This window comes from Oncorhynchus mykiss, chromosome 28 (assembly GCF_057628025.1).
Source record: "Oncorhynchus mykiss isolate SJ-2025 chromosome 28, ASM5762802v1, whole genome shotgun sequence".
NCBI classification, from domain to species: Eukaryota; Metazoa; Chordata; class Actinopteri; order Salmoniformes; family Salmonidae; genus Oncorhynchus; species Oncorhynchus mykiss.
Window position 1 is genome coordinate 32,842,940 of NC_143049.1, and position 20,635 is coordinate 32,863,574.

Here is a 20,635-nt window from a genome sequence, read left to right on the forward strand (position 1 = left end):
CTGCCAATGACTGGAACGAATTGCAAAAATCACTAACTTTAAGCATCAGCTATCATAGCAGCTTACAGATCATTGCACCTGTACATAGCCCATCTGTAAATAGCCCATCCAACTACCTCATCCCCATGTTGTTATTTATTTTATTTATATATTTTTTGCTCCTTTGTACCCCAGTATCTCTACTTGCACATTCATCTTCTGCACATCTATCACTCCAGTGTTTATTTGCGAAAAGTAAGTAAACTATCTTATATTTTGGATTCTGATGGGATATTACAGTTTAACTAAGTTCATGAGTTCAATATGTTATATTCTTCAAGAATCAATCGGTACATATAATTAATTTACAAGTCCAAAAATGGATGTAGCAACTGCAGATTGCTACATAAAACAGCTAAAAGTTCACTCGATACGGATAGCATGTGATATATCGTAGGGAAAATCGTTAATTTTTATGGTTTAACGGATTGACAGATTTACTAGGAATTTTAATTGAGTCACAGTCTGCCTCTTGCATCATGAGGCATTAAAGGTGAACTGCATGTGTTTCTTCCGGTGCTCATTAAGAAATGCAGCGGCCATTATTGAATCCCAAACAAGAGTTGTCTTTCTGGGTGTGGTTTAATGTGGGTGTTTCTTGGGTGTGTCTTTGCCATTCATTTACAACAAACAAACAAGGGTAGTAGTGAGTAACTTAGTGACAGTGAGGAAAGCTGAGCTAAATTTGCTATGGAGAGAAGTTCTGAAGTTGAAGACTTGTCGCCTCCTGAGTGACCTGCCATCTCAAGATGATCTGCTGATTCAGTTCTATGTGTAGGCTAAAGCCTGCGCTGACCTTGTGTTTAGCCAATCTGACAGAAGCTAGCTAGCTAGCATTGCTTGGGGATAGCTACAGCTGGCTATCCATCTAGCTAGCTGATATTTCTCTGAAAAAATCACAGCTATACCAAGATAGCAAGAAGTACCCGTGTCTGGAATGTGTGTCATGAGACACACCTTCTACAACACCTTGCTACAAAAATAGCTTCCAACTTGAAGTTTTGTCACGTCATGTAATCCCATGATCACATGTTACCGTGAATCGATACCAACAACTGCCAGTTGATTACCTGGTCTTCAGTCAGCTCAGCTGTCAACACAGTTTTCTATAACTGGCTTGTGTTGTCTCGTCTCTCCTTATGTCCACTGTTAGATCTTTCCCTAATATACCTACAGGTGTAGGCTACATGTGGACATTGCACAACACAGGAGGCTGCTGAGGGGAACAGCTCATAATAATGGCCAAAATGTAGTGAATGGAATTTGGAATATGGAATATGGAAACCATGTGTTCAATGTATACTGAACAAAAATATAAACGCAACATGCAACAATTTCAACGATTTTACACAGTTACAGTTCATATAAGGAAATCAGTCAATTGAAATAAATTCATTAGGTCCGAATCTATGGATTTCTCATGACTGGGCAGGGGCCCACCCACTGGGGAGCCAGGCTCACCCACTGGGGAGCCAGGCCCAGTCAATCATAATACATTTTTAAAGACAGAAACAATCCTCTCAGAAACACTCCACTCTCTCCCAGACATCTGTATAAACCTGTCTTTTAGTCAGGGGACTCCATGACAAAACACCTCTCCTGTCCTCCATCTGTAGAAAAACAAGGTAGAGTTGGTACACACAGCACTGATTACATTATCAGTGGTTGTTAGCTATATTCCAGGACAGTATTTTAGTAGATAGTATTTTGACCTATGACCAGATCAAAAGTGACCAACCTGAAGTGGTCACGTACTTCCTCAGCCTTCTGTTCCTGATATGGTAGGGGTGTTCCCACGACACTGCCGATCAGCAAATCCACCAAACTGTTCAAATAGAGAGACTCATAAAACCATCATTGTGTAGTAAAACCATGAAAAGTAGTGCACCTAAGCTGAGACCTGGTGTTTGGAGGTTTTTCAAATGTAAACCCAATGTAAGTGTTATGATACACTGAATATATTTCAAAACAGAATGGATGTACTCTGAAACACCCAAAGTGGTTCTTCAATGTGAGTCATTGAGTTTTTAAGAGAGTGGTGTGAAAACACAAAATGTAGCCAAACACAAAATGTTTTGGCAGACTGTCTCTCATATAATGAAATGGTTTTAAATTGCAAATGGTTTTTAAAGCATAAATATTGATTGATTATAAATATCGATTTGATTTTCTGTCAATATTTTAATTAACATTTTAAATAATGTTAATATCTTTTTTCCTAGGGTAGACTTTGGCACTAATTATAGGCTACAGTTGCCAGGCAACTTTGTGAGTTTATAAATATTGTTACAATCAAAATGTTCAGGGCCACACTACCAGTCAAAGGTTTTAGAACACCTACTCATTCAAGGGTTTTTCTTTATTTGTACTATTTTCCACATTGTAGAATAATAGTCAAGACATTAAAACTATGAAATAACACATATGGAATTATGTAGTTATCAAAAAAGTGTTAAACAAATCAAAATCTAATTTATATTTAATATAATGTATATTTATACTTCAAATAACCACCCTTTGCCTTGATGACAGCTTTGCACACTCTTGGCATTCTTTCAATCTCAACCAGCTTCACCTGGAATGCTTTTCCAACAGTATTGAAGGAGTTCCCACATATGCTAAGCACACTGTTGGCTGCTTTTCCTTCACTCTGCGGTCCGACTCATCCCAAACCATCTCAATTTGGTTGAGGTCAGGGGATTGTGGAGGCCAGGTCATCTGATGGAGTGCTGCAAAGCACCATCACACCTCCTCCTCCATGCTTCATTGTCGGAACCACACATGAGGAGATCATCTGTTCACCTACTCTACATCTCATAAAGACACAGCGGTTGGAACCAAAAATCGCAAATTTGGACTCATCAGACCAAAGGACAGATTTCCACCGGTCTAATGTCCATTTCTATAGGGCTATCTTCTGTATACCACCCCTACCTTGTCACAACACAACTGATTGGCTCAAATGCATTAAGAAGGAAAGAAATTCCACAAATGAACTTTTAACAAGGCACACCTGTGAATTGAAATTACTTCCAGGTGACTACCTCATGAAGCTGGTTGAGAGAATGCCGAAAGCTGTGCAAAGCTGTCATCAAGGCAAAGGGTGACTACTTTTAAGAATCTCAAATATATTTTGATTTGTTTAACACTTTTTTGGTTACTACATGATTCCATGTGTTATTTCATAGTTTTGGTACCTTACATACAGATCTTTCTAAATATACAAATGTCTATCAATATAAAAATGTTTAAGACCTTTTAATGTTTTGTCGTTTTATAATTTGCAAATAGAAAATAAAGCATTTGAAGCTTCAATCATATCTTGAAAAAGTAATTTTATACTCATGAATTATTATCCTGGACAAACGTATTAATTTGTAATTTCACAACAACAAAAAATTCTCATGTCCTTTTGTTTGAACATAATACTGTACATTTGACCTTTTAGAATTACTGATGAGGAGTTTATCAACACACCATATAAGATCAGGGAATATACAAAAAGAGGAGGAACTCCCATTTACAGTACTTGGAAACTCCAGAAGAAGGGATTTAATTCTGCACTAGACAGGATTCAAAACACCATCTTAGTGTTTAGGAGCTTTAGAGAGAGGAAACAACGCCAAAAGAGAAGGGATTTAATTCTGCACTAGACAGGATTCAAAACAGCATCTTAGTGTTTAGGAGCTCTAGAGAGAGGAAACAACGCCAACAGAGAAGGAATTTAATTCTGCACTAGACAGGATTCAAAACAGCATCATAGTGTTTAGGAGCTTTAGAGAGAGGAAACAACGCCAAAAGAGAAGGAATTTAATTCTGCACTACACAGGACTCGAAACACTGTAATAATGTTTTCAAGCTTTTCCGGGTTAGTGCTCCCAGTCTTTGGCAAGATGTTGCACAACTCTTGACTATTTGGTGTTACAACACACCATGTCATGTTTCATAACACCTCAGGATGAATGTTTCTTAAATCTGGCCCAATACCATCCCAACCATGTGTTTCAATACTCAAGTTAAAGGAAAACCTCACCCATTTGATTCATTAGTCCATTGCTAATATAGTCCCAAAATATTTTGGTTGTCAGCAATCAAGTTTTCAAGATATGTAACTTTCAAAATACAGAAATATATATATTTTTGAAAGAGTTTTTGGATGGAGTTTTCCTTTTAAGGTTTTGTCTCGTTTAACTCAGTTGCCGATTGTTTTAGTTTTACAAAGCACTTAATTTTTGTTCTGTAAGTAGTGTTGCTGAATGCTTGCTGCCACATATTTGTATCATGTTAGCTAAAAAGACTGGTACTCAGGCTAGACAAGTACCATCCTTCATTTATTTTTACCATAGAAAATACACAATAGATTGTTTAAGAGAACAGGGATGTTGTTTTAGCACTAGTAGCAGATGAAGCCCCCAAATGCTAGATAGCTAGTGCTAACCAACCTTGATCATGACTCCCAATTCCATTACAGTAAAGGCAGAAAACCGCCAGGGACTGAGTTATTGAGAGCAAGTACTAACCCAAACAACATGCGTATTCTCATAAAAGTAGATTGCTACCTAACTTCCAAATCTGGTTAAGTTATCAATATCTTTGTCCGAGGGATCTTCTTAGCAAACCAGTTCCAGTGGAAAATGTATTGACAGCAAGCCAGCTAACGTTACATCTAATCGTCAGTTGGCTATGCAAATTTCCTCTATATGATTTTACACATTAGCCAGAGGCTATGTACTTATCTAGTTAAATCACAGTATCATAGCTAGCTACTCACCACAGACCAGTCACAGTCATCATGTCGTATGTTTGTTATATGTAATCCATTCTTTGCCATATTGTTGAATGCGTTAGAACTTTGCACCAACTTTACGGAAGTCCATTTTCACTCCTATGCCAAGCAAGTGTGTGTGCGTTGCAGACTTGAAAACATGTCCACAACACATGGCAGCTGGGGCCGGACCACATCTTGTTGTCTCTGGGCAATTGGACATCATTGGCAAAAGCTGGCATGTCAGTAATCCATACCCCACCCATACATACACATTGTGACACATTCAGTTACAAATCTCGTTTTGGACAAGACTGATTTTATGAACAACATGATCCTATTTACACTTTGTATTCAATTTGGACATTGTAATTAATGTTTCTGACTCATATTGATGACCCACGGGCTGTTTATAACCAAAAAAGTTGGTTCTAGTAGGCAGTTCCCCTTTAAAACTTCTTATGGATCAAATCCTGATGGCGGGATCGACTTGACAACATACGATGAAATGTCAGAGCGCCAAATTCAAATTAAATTATTAGAAATATTTCACTTTCATACAATCACAAGTGCAATACACCAAAATAATGCTTAACATCTTGTTAATCCAGCCACTGTGTCAGATTTCAAAAAGGCTTTACGGAGAAAGCAAACCATGCTATTATCTGAGGACAGCACCCCATCATACAAACACATGACAATCATAATTCAACCTGCCAGGTGAAACACAAAACTCAGAAATAATATAATTCATGCCTTACCTTTGAAGATCTTCTTCTGTTGGCACTCCAATATGTCCCATAAACATCACAAATGGTCCTTTTGTTTGATTAATTCCGTCATTATATCCCCAAAATGTCCATTTATTTGGCGCATTTGATTCAGAAAAACACTGGTTCCAACTCGCCCAACATGACTACAAATGATCTAATAAATGACCTGTAATCTTGGTCCAAACATTTCAAACAACTTTCCTAATCCAACTATTTTAAAACGTAAATAATCAATAACATTTAAGATGGGATAAACTGTGTTCAATAGCAGATAAAATCAAAGTGGAGCGAGCTTCAGGTCGTGCGCCTCAGGTCGTGGGCCCCAAACAAAAGATTCCACTAGGCTCAACTCCCAGAAAGGAAAGGGCTACTTCTTCATTACGCAAAGGAAAAACATCAACCAATTTCTAAAGACTGTCGACATCTAGTGGAAGCCATAGGAACTGCAATCATATTTCTATTAAAACAGGCTTGCCATAAAAACCTAATGGAAAACAGATTGACCTCAATTTTTGTCCCCCCTGGTTGGATTGTGCTTGGGGTTTCGCCTGCCAAAACAATTCTGTTTAACTCACAGACATTATTCAAACAGTTTTAGAAACTTCAGAGTGTTTTCTATCCAAATCTACTAATAATATGCATATCTTAGCTTTAGGCCTGAGTAGCAGGCAGTTTACTTTGGGCGCGCTTTTCATCCGGATGTGAAAATACTGCCCCCTATCTCAGAGAGGTTATTCAAGTGTGCCTCCTGTTTTCTCCCAAGGGAAATCTACATAGAAGGTAAATAAAAAGATGTATGAAAAGGAAGAGGATGTGAAGTTTAATGTTTCGACTTTGTTGTACCTAGTGTATATGCTCTGCTTTTTGCTGAATGAAAGGTCAAATAAAGAGTGTTTAAAAGTATTTCTCAGAGTTTCACATGTTAATTATTTAACAATACTTCACATGCCTGCAATTACATCTGTTGTTGTTATTTGAGGGGGAGGAGGGTTATGATGAGCCAAGAAAGTTGTACTCAGCTATTATTTGAGACATTTCTAGGTCATATTCTTCAAAACAACAAGTTGAAATGGATGAACTATTACAGCGGCTCAAACAGTTTCTTAACCACAGGAGAACAGTTGATCACCTTGAGGCAATATGTGAACGCTCCACAGGTATGCAGAGCCTATAGGCGTGGCATTTCACATGACATGTGCACACATGGAGATATACAGTGTGGTTTTACCCTCCTATATATCAAATGAATGCCTGTCTGTAGATCTCCTGAGGACAGGATTGATGCAGGTTAAAGTTAAATCCATATAGATTGCATATGGCATATCATGAACAAATATAATGTATCTTTACCATATCTTTTTAATGGCTATAGTAACTGTTAAAGACAGTTGAACATGAAACCTTATGCAATATTTAAAAAGGCCTCCTGGCATTCTGCATTACGTAATGATACACCATCATGTACATTTTTTGTGTGCCTGTTGCTCTGTATTATCATTATTGTTATTGTAAATGCCCAGCATTCTGTCTTTTAAAGGTAAAGCATTACTTTACAGCTCAGTTTAATTCTTAAATCATAAATAATAACGTTTTGAAGTATCTGCCCTATAGCTAGGAGATATAAGAAAGCTCAGGAAATATGTAAATATATTTTTACACATATTTAACCACTTTATTTTTTTTTACTAGATTGACACAATAGACTCTAGGGGGTTTTAAGCTGGTACTTAATTGTTATTACCATGGTAACAATGGATACGTTCTGGTACTTACCTCAAACTCAAATATATTTGCTTATCTCAAAGAAACCAAAATGTAATTACAATGCAATATTAGGTCACGTAATTACTTAGTAACTACCTGGTACACAAAGTTCCTTAAAAGAAAAAGAAGAAAAAGAAGAAGCATTACCAAGAAAAAAGGAAAAAAATCAGACCTACATTGAGGATTCATGAGGTTCTTTTTTATTGAGAGAATTTAACAACAAATCACTTTCAAATGTATGCAATAATTCTGTCATCCTGGCCAATTTTGTAAGGTTTAAATATTCTCTGCAGAATCATTGCTCTGAAGCTTTGGACTTTTTTACCTTCACACTATCCGTAACGAATGAGCGGGTGTTTTGCAAACATGACCTTTGACCTCTGTCAGGTAACTATGCACCTAGGTAAAGTTTGTGAGATGGGGCATGTAGATACTTTCAAATATCTACAGTTCAAGGGTGGAGCAGGGAAGCTCTCTCACACAGCTCAAACTGGTTTCAAACAAATATACTTTCAGACCAACACAACAGACTATACAGTGCATTCAAAAGTATTCAGACCCCTTGACTTTTTCCACATTTTGTTACGTTACATTCTAAGGTGGATTAAATTGTTTTTTTCCCCCTCAACAATCTACACACAATACCCCATAATGACAAAGCAAAAACAGTTTTAAAAATATATTTTAGCAAATATAAAAATAAACTGAAATATCACATTTACATAAGTGTTCAGACCCTTTACTCAGTACTTTGTTGAAGCACCTTTGGCAGCAATTACAGCCTCAAGTCTTCTTGGGTATGATGCTACAAGCTTGGCACACCTGTATTTGGGGAGTTTCTCCCATTCTTCTATGCAGATCCTCTCAAGGTCTGTCAGGTTGGATGGGGAGTGTTGATGCACGGCTATTTTCAAGTCTCTCCAGAGATGTTCAAGTCCGGGCTCTGGCTGGGCCACTCAAGGACATTCAGAGACTTGTCACAAAGCCACTCCTGCGTTGTCTTGGCTGTGTGCTTAGAGTTGTTGTCCTGTTGGAAGTTGAACCTTCACCTCAGTCTGAGGTCCTGAGCACTCTGGAGCAGGTTTTCATCAAGGATCTCTCTGTACTCTACTTCGTTCTTCATTCCCTCAATCCTGACTAGTCTCACAGCCCCTGCCGCTGAAAAACATCCCCACAGCATGATGATGCCACCACCATGCTTCACCTTAGGGGTGGTGTCAGGTTTCCTCCAGATGTGACGCTTGGCATTCAAGCCAAAGAGTTCAATCTTGTTTCAGAGAATCTTGTTTCTCATGGTCTGAGAGTCTTTAGGTGACTTTGGCAAACTACAAGCGGGCTGTCATGTGCCGTTTACTGAGGAGTGGCTTCCGTCTGGCCACTCTACCATAAAGGCCTGATTGGTGGAGTGCTGCAGAGATGGTTGTCCTTCTGGAAGGTTCTCCCATCTCCATAAAGGAACTCTGGAGCTCTGTCAGAGTGACCATCGGGTTCTTGGTCACCTCCCTGACCAAGGCCCTTCTCCCCTGATTGCTCAGTTTGGCTAGGTGGTCAGCTCTAGGAAGAGTCTTGGTGGTTCCAAACTTCTTCCATTTAAGAATGATGGAGGCCACTGTGTTCTTGGGGACCTTCAATGCTGCAGAAATGTTTTGCTACCCTTCCCCAGATCTGTGCCTCGACACAATCCTGTCTCGGAGATCTAGGGACAATTCCTTCGACCTCATGGCTTGGTTTTTGCTCTGACAAGCACTGTCAACTGTGGGGACTTATATAGATAGGCGTGTGCCTTTCTAAATCATGTCCAATCAATTGAATTTACCACAGGTGGCACAATTAAGTTTTAGAAACATCTCAAGGACGATCAATTTCGAGTCTCATTGCAAATGGTCACAATACTTATGTAAATAAGGTATTTTTATTTTTTATACATTTGCAAACATTTCCAAAAATTGTGTGTAGATTGATGAGGATTTCTTTTTAAATCCATTTTAGAATAAGGATGTAACGTAACGAACTGTGGAAAAAGTAAATCGGCCTGAATACTTTCCGAATGAGCTGTAAGTCTTGACATGTCAATCTGGTAAATACACCACTCTCTTACCATCATGTAACTAGTAGCTTTATGTCACTTTAGTACTGTTGTTCCTAATCTAGAATATCCTGAGGCAATAATGTGTTTGCCTCCCTCAACAATGTCTATAGAGAATTATACATTTTCATATAATCAAAACAGAGATGTGCCTATGGAATTTTGTTGTAAAATATACAGTATGCTCATTTTTTGTTAACATCTTATTTTGCTGCCTTGTGTTTTTGTCAATCTGAACCTTTGACCTTGAAGTGCTTGAACATTCTCCTTGACGTCACAACCAATTTAGAAAGACTTTGTCTTGTCTAAACTACACTAAGTCCATGACCATAAAAGACCATTATAAACACATTGTATATTCTATTTGTATGAACATAATGTACATGATGTAATGTCATGATGAGATGTTTCCTGCATTGTGATAGAAGATATGTGGTTCGTGGCAGACAAAACTAGCCTCATCCTTTAACACGCTTCTCTTTTGAACTGCTAATGTTTTTTATACATACCAACAGTGTTACAACCCTCTTACATCATGCCTCAAATAGACACTAAACAACACCAACAATAATTGATTTCAAGATACAGGAAACTGCATATTTTCAGCTGTCTAGTAGCCCTACTTTGATGAGCATTAAGAAAACTAAGTTTCTCACACTCAACATTGACTGATTCCTCTTATGTTGTCTGAGACAAAATCAATTTGTCTCTTGCATACGTTTAACTTCAAGTGTATTTTTCATTGGCCTGACTCTCTGTACGTTAAGGTTTAGCTCCTACTTCTGATATAGGAATGGAAGGGGCCAGAAGATGAACAGTTCTGGTGCATGTTCATCTTGCAGCTCTCAGGAAAGATGGCTGCCTCGCTGTCACTGTGGTGAGTGGGAGGAAGACAAAACAGCTGCACACCAGTGGGACTTTGAAACCTCACAAACCCTGACTATTGGTCTTTTGCTTGAGTAAGTATTTCCCACAAGCTGTGTATTTATGGGTTTCTTCTTGCCCATGTTCAATTATACCAAAGTCTCGAAAGAATGCTGCTAAGATGATTAAACCACATGATGTTTCAACCACTAAAGATAAGCGAGGACAACATAGGCCTTTGGAGGAGACATCACGTCCTAGAAATAGAACTATCAGTTACCATAGTCGCCTAAACCTCTTTACCTTTTGTTTATGTATGTAAGTTTGAGAACAGCTGGAGGAGATGTTCCCACTTCAAATGCTTTAATTAAAATATTTTTGTTTTAATCCCTTGCATATTACGCACAGAGTAGCATTTCAATTAACATTTCAGCTGGTGTTTGTTATTAACTAAGCAAGTATGTAGTAACAATTAATATTTTGCTGTTACTTGCTTTAAAAAAATCAGCCAAAATTATCTCAAATTGATTGTGAAGCTCAACAAGGTCACTTAGTCACTTAAAGAGGATTTGAACATGATGCGCGAAAAATGCTAATATCAGTCCCAAGACTTGAATGGGTTTTGTGCCACAAATGCTAGAACATTAGCATCTGGAAACAGTGCCAGGGACACAAAACCAAAGCATGGATTGCTGTCATAGCTTGTCCATAGACTGCTTACAGGGTAAGGAAACCAATATGTAATTTTGTCATTTGAGTGAACTATCCCTTTAATTACAGGTAGGATATGGTAAGTAATAATGTTTATTTTAATAAGAAACAAGAATCATCATTATGAAATGAACCTTTTACATGGCTATAACATTTCCTCTACCATCTCAGCCACATCATTGTGATGTTTTGCCAAACTTGCCAAGGTTAGTTACCACACTCCCTCTTAGATTAGCCTACTCAAGAATCATAATATAGATTAGAATGCAGATAAAAATTGCCAACCCAGAGAGTGCTTTTCCCAAATGTTTTAGAACTCATAGCTAGAATTGCATCAGTGTCATATGTTGCATATGGCTTCTTGAATTAGCTCTGTTGTAAAGAATGAGGAAGCATGTCCGGCATCCCTTTGGTCTTCGTTTCTCTCCATTTGACCAAAAATGAAATCTCTGAGATTCTGGAGTGAGGCAATAGTGGCTTTAACAGACAGCATAAATATCTGATTAAAAAAGCACTATTGTATTGTATGTAAGTATCTTATAATGGGATGTTTGGGTTGGCCATGTGTTATTTCATGTATTAATTATATTGTATTTAATGTATACAAATATGTCAATATTTTCCTGTTATTAGGCTATTTGCTTATCCGAATAGATTGATTTTAGTATTTTACTTTACAAATACCAATAAGCACTACTTTACAACAAGCATTTACTTTACAATAAGCATTTACTTTACAATAAGCATTTACTTTACAATAAGCATTTACTTTACAACAAGCATTTACTTTACAATAAGCATTTCATTTACAATAAGCATTTACTTTACAATTAGCATTATTGTACTCTTTTCTTTCTATTATCATTATGTCACAATGTGTCATAATGCATGTTGTTCAACTAAAAATATAATAAGGCTTTCATTACTAATAAAGTTAACACATTTCAAAATGACAACTGAGTTAGACAAACGTGATCTAAAAGCCACAGTTGTTGCTGCTGTTGTCACACGTGAAGATTTGGAGATTTATCTAGAGGATGTGGTGTCAAAGAGCTGATTTAGAGAGAAAACATTGCTGTTTTCATGCCTGCTCCACGTCAACAACAAACATCAGAGAAGAAAAATAATATTGCGAAAAGCAAAGCTTCTGAATCAGCATTAGGTGCTATCTGAAAGTCAGACTCACTCACTCACTCACTCACTCACACACACACAATGTTACTTCATTTCAAGTATATATTGTAGCTTACGAAACAGTGATTTCAAGCAAATAAGGTTCACTACAGATGGGGGCTACACAATGAGAATATCACCTTTGTTAACATTTTGCCTGGCACCTTAATAGATTAGGCTACTCAAGTTCAATCAGTGGAGGCTGCTGAGGAGAGGACGGCTAATAATAATGGCTGGAATAGAGTCAATGGAATGGTATCAAACGTGGATTCCATGTGGTTGATCAAATCCATTCAAATGTATTTATAGAGCCCTTCTTACATCAGCTGATATCTCAAGGTGCTGTACAGAAACTCAGCCTAAAACCCCAAACAGCTAGCAATGTAGGGGTAGAAGCACGGTGGCCAGGAAAAACACCCTAGAAAGGCCAAAACGTAGAGAGGAACCAGGCTATGAGGGGTGGCCAGTCCTCTTCTGGCTGTGCCAGGTGCAGATTATAACAGAACATGGCCAAGATGTTAAAATGTTCATAAATGACCAGCATGGTCAAATAATAATAATCACAGTAGTTGTCGAGGGTGCAACAGGTCAGCACATCAGGAGTAAATGTCAGTTGGCTTTTCATAGCCGATCATTGTTAGTATCTCTACCGCTCCTGCTGTCTCTAGAGAGTTGAAAACAGCAGGTCTGGGACAGGTAGCACGTCTGGTGAATGATACCATTCAATTGACTCCATTCCAGGAATTACTATGAGCCTTCCTCCCCTCAGCAGCTTCCACTGAGTTGAATAGATGAAATAGCATAAACACAGGTGAAAGTTCACACCTCATTTAGTGGTTCAAGCTGCCTACTGGACAGGCTATTGACCTTTAAAGGGCTGATTTAAATATTTGTGTCCCTATCTCTTGATTGACTGAGGGTGCAAGGGGATAATGTCAACAACTCATGTAAAAGTACCAGTGAATAACCAGGATTAAGTAAATCAAGTAAATAATAAATAAGTAAATAATCCATGAATACATTCATGGAAAGTGAAAGACTAAAGTTACATACACGGGATGCTTTAGTGAATTTCAGAATGTCTGGAATAGAAAAGGCAGAAATAAAACAATTCAATAAACATCATAAACATCCCACAGAGCCGTGCGCATTACTATAGCGCATAAACCATTGCTGCCGTTGGAGCTCTTGCGCAAGAGTTTTACGCACGCCTTTAGGTGGATATTTCTGTAAAGGCAATTCTTCACACCATATTTTTGGCTGCGCTTACTATTAACTACTACTATAAACACAGAGTCCAATTAACTTACAACGTTTGACATTGCTTGCCATTGTGGTGCTTTTCTATTTCCAAAGTCTAGCGTGCGCAACCATCAACGATTATAACGTTCATTATTGAGTCCCCCAAAATACAAAATTAATGTAATCACTCGCACTTTCACACAAAAGCGCACGGAAAATGTTTTAAAATCCCAGGTCGATAGCTGAACGTGACGAAGTCAACAAAGTCAGGTCTGACGATGTTCGTCCACAATTATTAGTGGTAGGATTACGCGTAAAAGTAAAAACAAGTATCTAACAACAAGCCACCTATCGCCTGATTTATAGAACAAATGCTCATGCGCAGACCGTGCTCGTGTCTAGCCTCGTGAACGAGCTCAAATTCTTCGAGGTCTACATAATGGTCAGGTGACCTTGTATTTTGACAGTTCCACTTTGGAGGGAGAATAGAGCAAGAATAAAATAGTTGTCATAGTTCAAATCCATATCACCGTTTATTTTCGAATCTGAATCAATAGTATATTGTGTGTAATTTACTGTCTAAATTGAATATCCAAATATATTTCCTGTAATGACGATAAAACGAAACCGACAACATCATGTACGATCCTCACTGTTTTGGAAATGGTATGGCCCTCTGGTAGAATTCCGAGAATTAAGCCCTTGAGTTTCTTAGAACGGCATTCTCAGAACTGGTGATGCACGAAGTTTCCAGGAAAGTTTTACAAGGTGATTTTTTCCCCCATTATTTGACAGTATTATACCAGAAGTTACTTGTAGTGGTAGACATGCGTTGTGGCTCATTGGCTTTATTGATCAAATTTAAATACTTAAAAATATTTATGTTTTCTTTCGTTTTGTGAACAGTGGGGTTTCTTAGACTGCAGTTACTATACTTTTTGCTGATGTTTATGTTTGATGCATGGTCAGGTAGTTTAGTATCTCCTCTGCTTAAGCAGCATGTATGTGAGAAATGTACTCGGAAGTTCGTCTTTCATTGCGAAACTATATATATTTTCATTGCCTATGCTCTCACTTTTTGATCATGTTGGTTTATCGAATATATAGATATTATCGCGAGATAATATATTAGTCTTAATGTGCTGTTGGTTTGTAGCCTATCCTACTGTACAGAAAGATTACATTTGGGTTATATAGTTAATCAAAGTAATCTTTCCGGGCAGTATGAATTTAATATTCTCAAAAAGTATTTATCTGTAATAGTCGTTAAATATCAGTAAACGAATAGCAAGAAAAGTAGCGCAACAGGGCGAGCCAGTCTGGTTAGATCACTGCGTACTACTTTCCAGCTTTGCGCACTGTTTTCCTCTCTTGTGGTGCTTTCATTTCGCTGGTAGATTTCGACTGAACGATCGGTAGTGAGTCAAAAACAAGTCTAACAAAATGTTGACGCAGATGTACATTCTTGATCTGTTTTCATGGAATGTTATTATCAATAACTGCCTATTAATTTTGTACTAAACTTATAGGGAGCTTCAGTGCAATGTGTAGGCCTATGTGCACATGCATTTGAAACTCCTAAAATCCTACACCCTATTTTACGCATAGGTCTACTTTGCCATATTCAATTTTTTTTGGAGTACTCTTTTCAAGGTAAAAATAAATTGGGTCTAACCAGTGTGAAATGTCATGGGTTAAACAAGGTGGCTTTCCACTTCTAGACCTTCGAAAAGCAGGAAGCCTATTTAGAAGCAACCTAATCTGTGCGCACCCAAGACGGAATGTACTCAATGCGAGACACGTTCCAAGCGCGAAACTCGGGCTCCTCTTGAGGTGCAGTCAGTATTCGTGGGCTTGGATATATGCCAAAAGCAAATCGGTCATAACCGAATATGATTGGTTACATACACGTGTTTAGCAGATGCTATTACGGGCTATTAACGGATGAAATTGGTTTTAAACGTGTGCTTTTCTCAAACTGTTTCTAAGTAATGTAGCCTATAGTAAAACATTTGTAGTAGAGTAAAACTCACAATTTCTTAAAGTACAAATGTTTTATTTTTAAGCTTATTGTTTTTGGTAGGTCTAACAGCAATATGTAACCTGCAATGTGCACAAACAAATAGCCTAACTTGTTCACTGTAGCCTGTACAAGTCTACTTTCCCACTGGCCACAACAATCATCATGGCTTGTCACTGTTATGAACACCAGTTCAATGCCTCTAAGATGCAGTCTATACCCTATAGTAGTTGACACGGTTAGTAATATCAGTCTGTGGCCTCACTCGCAGAAACGTGGTCCACTTTCCCCAAATTATTTTTTACTTTGTTGGACTTTGAAATGGCGCCACCTATTGAGGAAATATTTCTGACTTGCCAACATCAATGGGAATAGAATGATAGTGCCATGTCCTCATATATAGAATATTACATATTTAAATCAAATCAAAAGGAACAACTTTGCTTACTTTATGTTAAAATCATCCTGCAACTCTCACAACCTGTGTTTGTCAGATTGTCTATAATTTACAAGGTATTTCCCATGTTTCCTCAGATTCTGACACCATGGCCTCATTGGCAGATGGCTGCATTCAATTTACCCGCCATGCCGGTGATGTTCTGCTCAACTTCAACCGCCTCCGCAGCAGAAATATCCTGACGGACGTCACTATCCAGATTAACGGTCAGCACTTCTGCGCTCACAAGACGGTCCTCGTGGCTTGCAGGTACGTTCAAGACCAACTACCATTTTTTTTTAGGCCAATCATCCTTCTTGTGCAATAGGATTGTCATTGTGAGAGAAGGGGCATAATCATAACATTTTTTTTATTTTGATAGTGGACTTTTTTACTCCATATTCACGGACCCCCTGAAGAGTAACCTGAGTGCCATCAGCTTGGACCCTGAAGTTGACCCTGATGGTTTTGCCATCCTGCTGGACTTCATGTACACCTCCACCCTGACCCTGAAGGACAGCCTCGTTCTGGTTACCATGAACACAGCCTCTTACCTCCAGATGGAACATGTGGTGGACACCTGTCGCAGGTTCATCAAGTCCAGGTACGGAAAAAATGCATAATTGCTCATCTATTTATTCTTGGTCTGTAGCCTACTAGTACATGGAACCTTTCCTGGTTAGTTCTGGGAATATTTCCAGGCCCTATTTTTCTTATTCCCATCTGAATAGTATCAGTTTGGAACTAAATGGTTGCTGTTCCTTACTTCCTGCCCTTTTAGAGAGCAGTCTTTGAGTCTGCAGAGAGAGGAGGTACTGGCCAGCCCGATGCATCTCTCTCAGGACCTCCCTGCTTTCAGGGTTCTGGATAGGGTGGCGACCAGCCCCAGTCACACATCCATATCTCCCCTCAGAGACTGGAGGAGCTACTGCCCCAGTGTTTTCAGTGGTATCAATGCTTCAGGTAGCTCCCACCACGTCCACGGAAAACACATCCCCATCAGAAAAATGTCAGATGCCTGCAATGTCAGTGACATTCCCAAAGGGGGCGCCATCTTTCAGAAACTCTGCTCTACCTTGAATCGCACAGAGACCACCATCATACACCACCCTTTGTCATCCGACTCCTCATCCTCCTCAGTTACGACCATCTGCCCTCTCCCCTGCTCCAGCCGTCAGTCGGGGCCACTTGGGAGCCTCCAGGGGCCTGAACACAGAGGGGCCTCCCCCATGGAGGAGGACAGGAACCCGTACCCACAGCCCAGCTCCCTCAGCCTGTCCCCAGGCTGCACCAAAGGGGTGATCTGCAGTCCTCAGAGCCCTCTTCGTTCTGACTGCCAACCCAACTCCCCCACTGAGTCCAGTGGCTGCAGCAGGAACACAGTCCCGGCCCTGACCCAGCCATCCGGCTGCTCCCAGGAGCCCAAGGCCCGCAACTGGAAGAAGTACAAGTTTATCGTTATGAACCAGACCTCTGGGGAGAAGGAGGATGAGTCCCAGGTAGGGAGTGTTGAGGCTGGGGACTGCTCTCCTCCGCAGGGCCGCTACAGGACCAGTGGATCAGAGGGATCCGTTGAAGAACTCCAGACTGGAGAGATGGTCAACGAGCATTGGGAAGAGGTCCTTGTGCCACAGGCCAGCCATCGCAGTGTTAGGCAGCAGAGATGCTCCTCCTGTGGTACGGACGCCCCTCAGCACCTGGAGGTGTGTTCCCACTCCCCTGGGTCCTACACGGGGGAGGACACCAATGAGCTGCACTCTGAGTACTCCGACTCAAGCGGTGGTGAGTAGTGTGTTTCAGTGAGTGTGGCCGATTCAATAAATGTTGACACAGTATAGTTCCATTCATGCTGTTACACTTTTAATTGACTAAATCTCAATGTTTCCGTTGCAGAGAATGGTTCCTACTTCTGCAACGAGTGCGACGCAAAGTTTGCGGAAGCGGACTCCCTGAAAGGACACATGCTCCAGGTCCATGCTGATAAGCCATACAAGTGTGACCGATGCCAGGCTGCCTTCCGTTACAAAGGGAACCTTGCCAGCCACAAGACTGTCCACACTGGTAAGACTTCTGTTACATCTTAACTCATATCTGTCCTGTCAAACTAATAAGGTCATTATGTTGTCTTCAGAAGTGGGATCCGTATGACTAAGAACAGTGTATTTACAGGGTTCTGGGTGGCATCAGTGTCATGGTTTCTTTATGCCTCTTGTAATTCCAGGAGAGAAACCATACCGCTGTAACATCTGCGGCGCTCAGTTCAACCGGCCGGCCAACCTCAAGACCCACACCCGCATCCACTCGGGAGAGAAGCCGTACAAGTGTGAAACGTGTGGCTCTTGCTTCGTACAGGTGAGGAAACCGCTATGAGCTGTCATTCACTCATGAAGGACAAATATATAATTAATATATAATTATGTATTTCGTTCCTAGGTAGCTCACCTCCGGGCCCATGTGCTGATCCACACAGGGGAGAAGCCTTATCCCTGTGAGATCTGTGGGACGCACTTCCGCCATCTTCAGACCCTCAAGAGCCACTTACGGATCCACACAGGAGAAAAGCCATACCACGTAAGCGCCTTGTCTTTCCCTTCACATGGCCCAGTGTGTATCTGGTTAATTTGGACTGCTTCCTCTAATCCCATTCCTGGCTTCCTGTGACTGCCTATCAATAGCCTAAACTGAGGACCCAGGGCCTCCGCTTAAATGCATAGTGGCTATAGCCTTTGTCCTCCTGCTAATCCTGCGTTTAATGTATGAATGAACCCATTGAGAGGCAGTTTGATTCAATTAGTGACTCATTGCGTTCATTCTTTTTCTTCCTCAGTGCGAGAAATGTGACCTTCACTTTCGCCACAAGAGCCAGTTGAGGCTGCATCTCCGTCAGAAGCACGGCGCGGTCACCAACACTAAGGCTCAGTACCGCCAGGCGAACAAGGACATGCTCATTGGCTTGGCCAAGGCCTGCTAAATGGACACTGGGACGATGGAGTGTGATTTGCTGGCAATTTTGACGTTGTTTTAGGAACACGTTGTCATAGTACCACGCTGTCAGTGATTGTTGTGTTTGTTGGCACTGGCAGACAGGTTTCCTCCAAATGTGAATAGTTCATATCGTTTATAGCCCTTTTACTCTGTTTGTATATAAATCTAATATGTACGGTGTATAAATGTGTTTTAAGATTTTGTGAAATGTCCTGTATTGGAATATACATTTTGAAAATTAGAATTTTGTAATATGAATTCTTATCGGGTAATAATGTTTTCTTAATGTTTTCAGTTGAGTACGACTTTTTTCCTGAATGTTTTCAGTTGAACGACAGTCGTCTTCTAGAAAACTGTACGACACACTTTCATTCATATTGAGAAACACTGTTACATTGGTACAGTTCTGTTATAGATAGTATATGGGGGCATGTTCAGCTGGACAATAGATAATATATTACCCAGTTCTTTGTAGTTTCTTATCTTAATATAGTAAATATATAATGTACTACCTACCCAGATTTCCCTCTGCTGGCAGAGTATATGTCTGCATTACTAAGGTACAGACGTTTTTTTTTTTTATGTCTTTCTACCTAGTGAAAGATTGTCATTGAATCTGTCGTTTGGGCAAAATAATATATTATCCGACACGGATACATAGACATGCAATACGCAATGTATTCAAGGTGCTTTACACTGAGTTGTCAGATTTTCAGTTCATTAGCGCAATGTCCCACGTCAGCACTTTGCACTGTATTTGTTTTGTCTGCTTTCTGTCTCAAGCCCACAAGCTGTAAGTACACCAGGTCTCAAGCTACAAGTCCTCAGGAATGTTATCAACATTTGTCTTTGTAAAACTGCAGAGCTTTATGTGAAATATAATTAAAGGAATGCATTATGAAAACATACATTTGTCAATGTGAAAATGCACATCACAACACTAATTATAAATTACTATCTTCTATCCCGTAATCATATCATGGTCTTATAGTCAGTGTAGATTTGCATCTACCATAGAATGACACACTCAAAGGCATCAGATAACAATACAATACCACCAACTTCCCCAGAGGATTAACCACAGTATGAGACAGAATGACACACACTGAGTGTACACAACATTCAGGACACCTGCTCTTTCCATAACATAACTGACCAGGTGAAAGCTACGATCCCTTATTTATGTCACTTGTTAAATCCACTTCAATCAGTGTAGATGAAGGGGAGAAGACAGGTTAAAGAAGGATTTTTAACCCTTGAGACATTTGTGTACATGTGCCATTCAGAGAGGGAATAGGCAAGACAAACATTGAAGTGACTGGAGTGTGTCAAGAACTGCAACGCTCCTGGGTTTTTCATGCTCAACAGTTTCCTGTGTGTATCAAGAATGGTCCACCACCTAAAGGACGTTCAGCCAACTTGACACAGCTGTGAGAATCATTGGAGCCAACATGGGCCAGCATCCCTGTGGGGGGGGGGGGGGGGGGGTAGACAACACTGCTTTCATTTTGTTTTGACTAAATAAAGTTCATTTGGATATATTCTGTTAATATTTGGCCACACAGTTAAAAAAGCAAAAGATAATGAAACGTCAATGGACATTTTCCTTGAACACAAATAACAGAAGTGCTGGTATGCTAGAGAGTCAAGGAATCACAATATGTAATTCAATTAACTAATTCACTGAATAGTATGTGAATGTGACACTTTAAAAGTGGACATTTACATGAAAAACTAAAATAACTAATAAAGTAAGAATGGCGACGACGTGGCGTTT

At 39.7% G+C, this 20,635-nt stretch overlaps 1 protein-coding gene and 1 long non-coding RNA gene across 2 annotated transcripts; one reads left to right on the forward strand and one right to left on the reverse strand.

Moving 5' to 3' along the window:
* Positions 1 to 602: 602 nt before the first annotated feature.
* On the reverse strand, positions 603 to 5,028 carry LOC110508978 (uncharacterized). The gene is made up of 3 exons (XR_002471380.3): positions 4,811 to 5,028; positions 1,778 to 1,864; positions 603 to 1,649 (listed from the first exon to the last, which is right to left on the reverse strand). It is a non-coding gene; the product is annotated as an uncharacterized LOC110508978 (long non-coding RNA).
* An 8,851-nt stretch (positions 5,029 to 13,879) lies between these two features.
* On the forward strand, positions 13,880 to 19,777 carry LOC110508980 (B-cell lymphoma 6 protein homolog). Its single transcript, XM_021589914.3, has 8 exons — positions 13,880 to 14,185; positions 15,972 to 16,143; positions 16,256 to 16,477; positions 16,655 to 17,655; positions 17,767 to 17,934; positions 18,095 to 18,225; positions 18,307 to 18,444; positions 18,701 to 19,777. Exons 1-8 carry the CDS (start codon positions 14,155 to 14,157, stop codon positions 18,842 to 18,844), a joined length of 2,007 nt encoding a protein of 668 aa, XP_021445589.2. The 5' UTR covers positions 13,880 to 14,154; the 3' UTR covers positions 18,845 to 19,777.
* Positions 19,778 to 20,635: the final 858 nt, after the last annotated feature.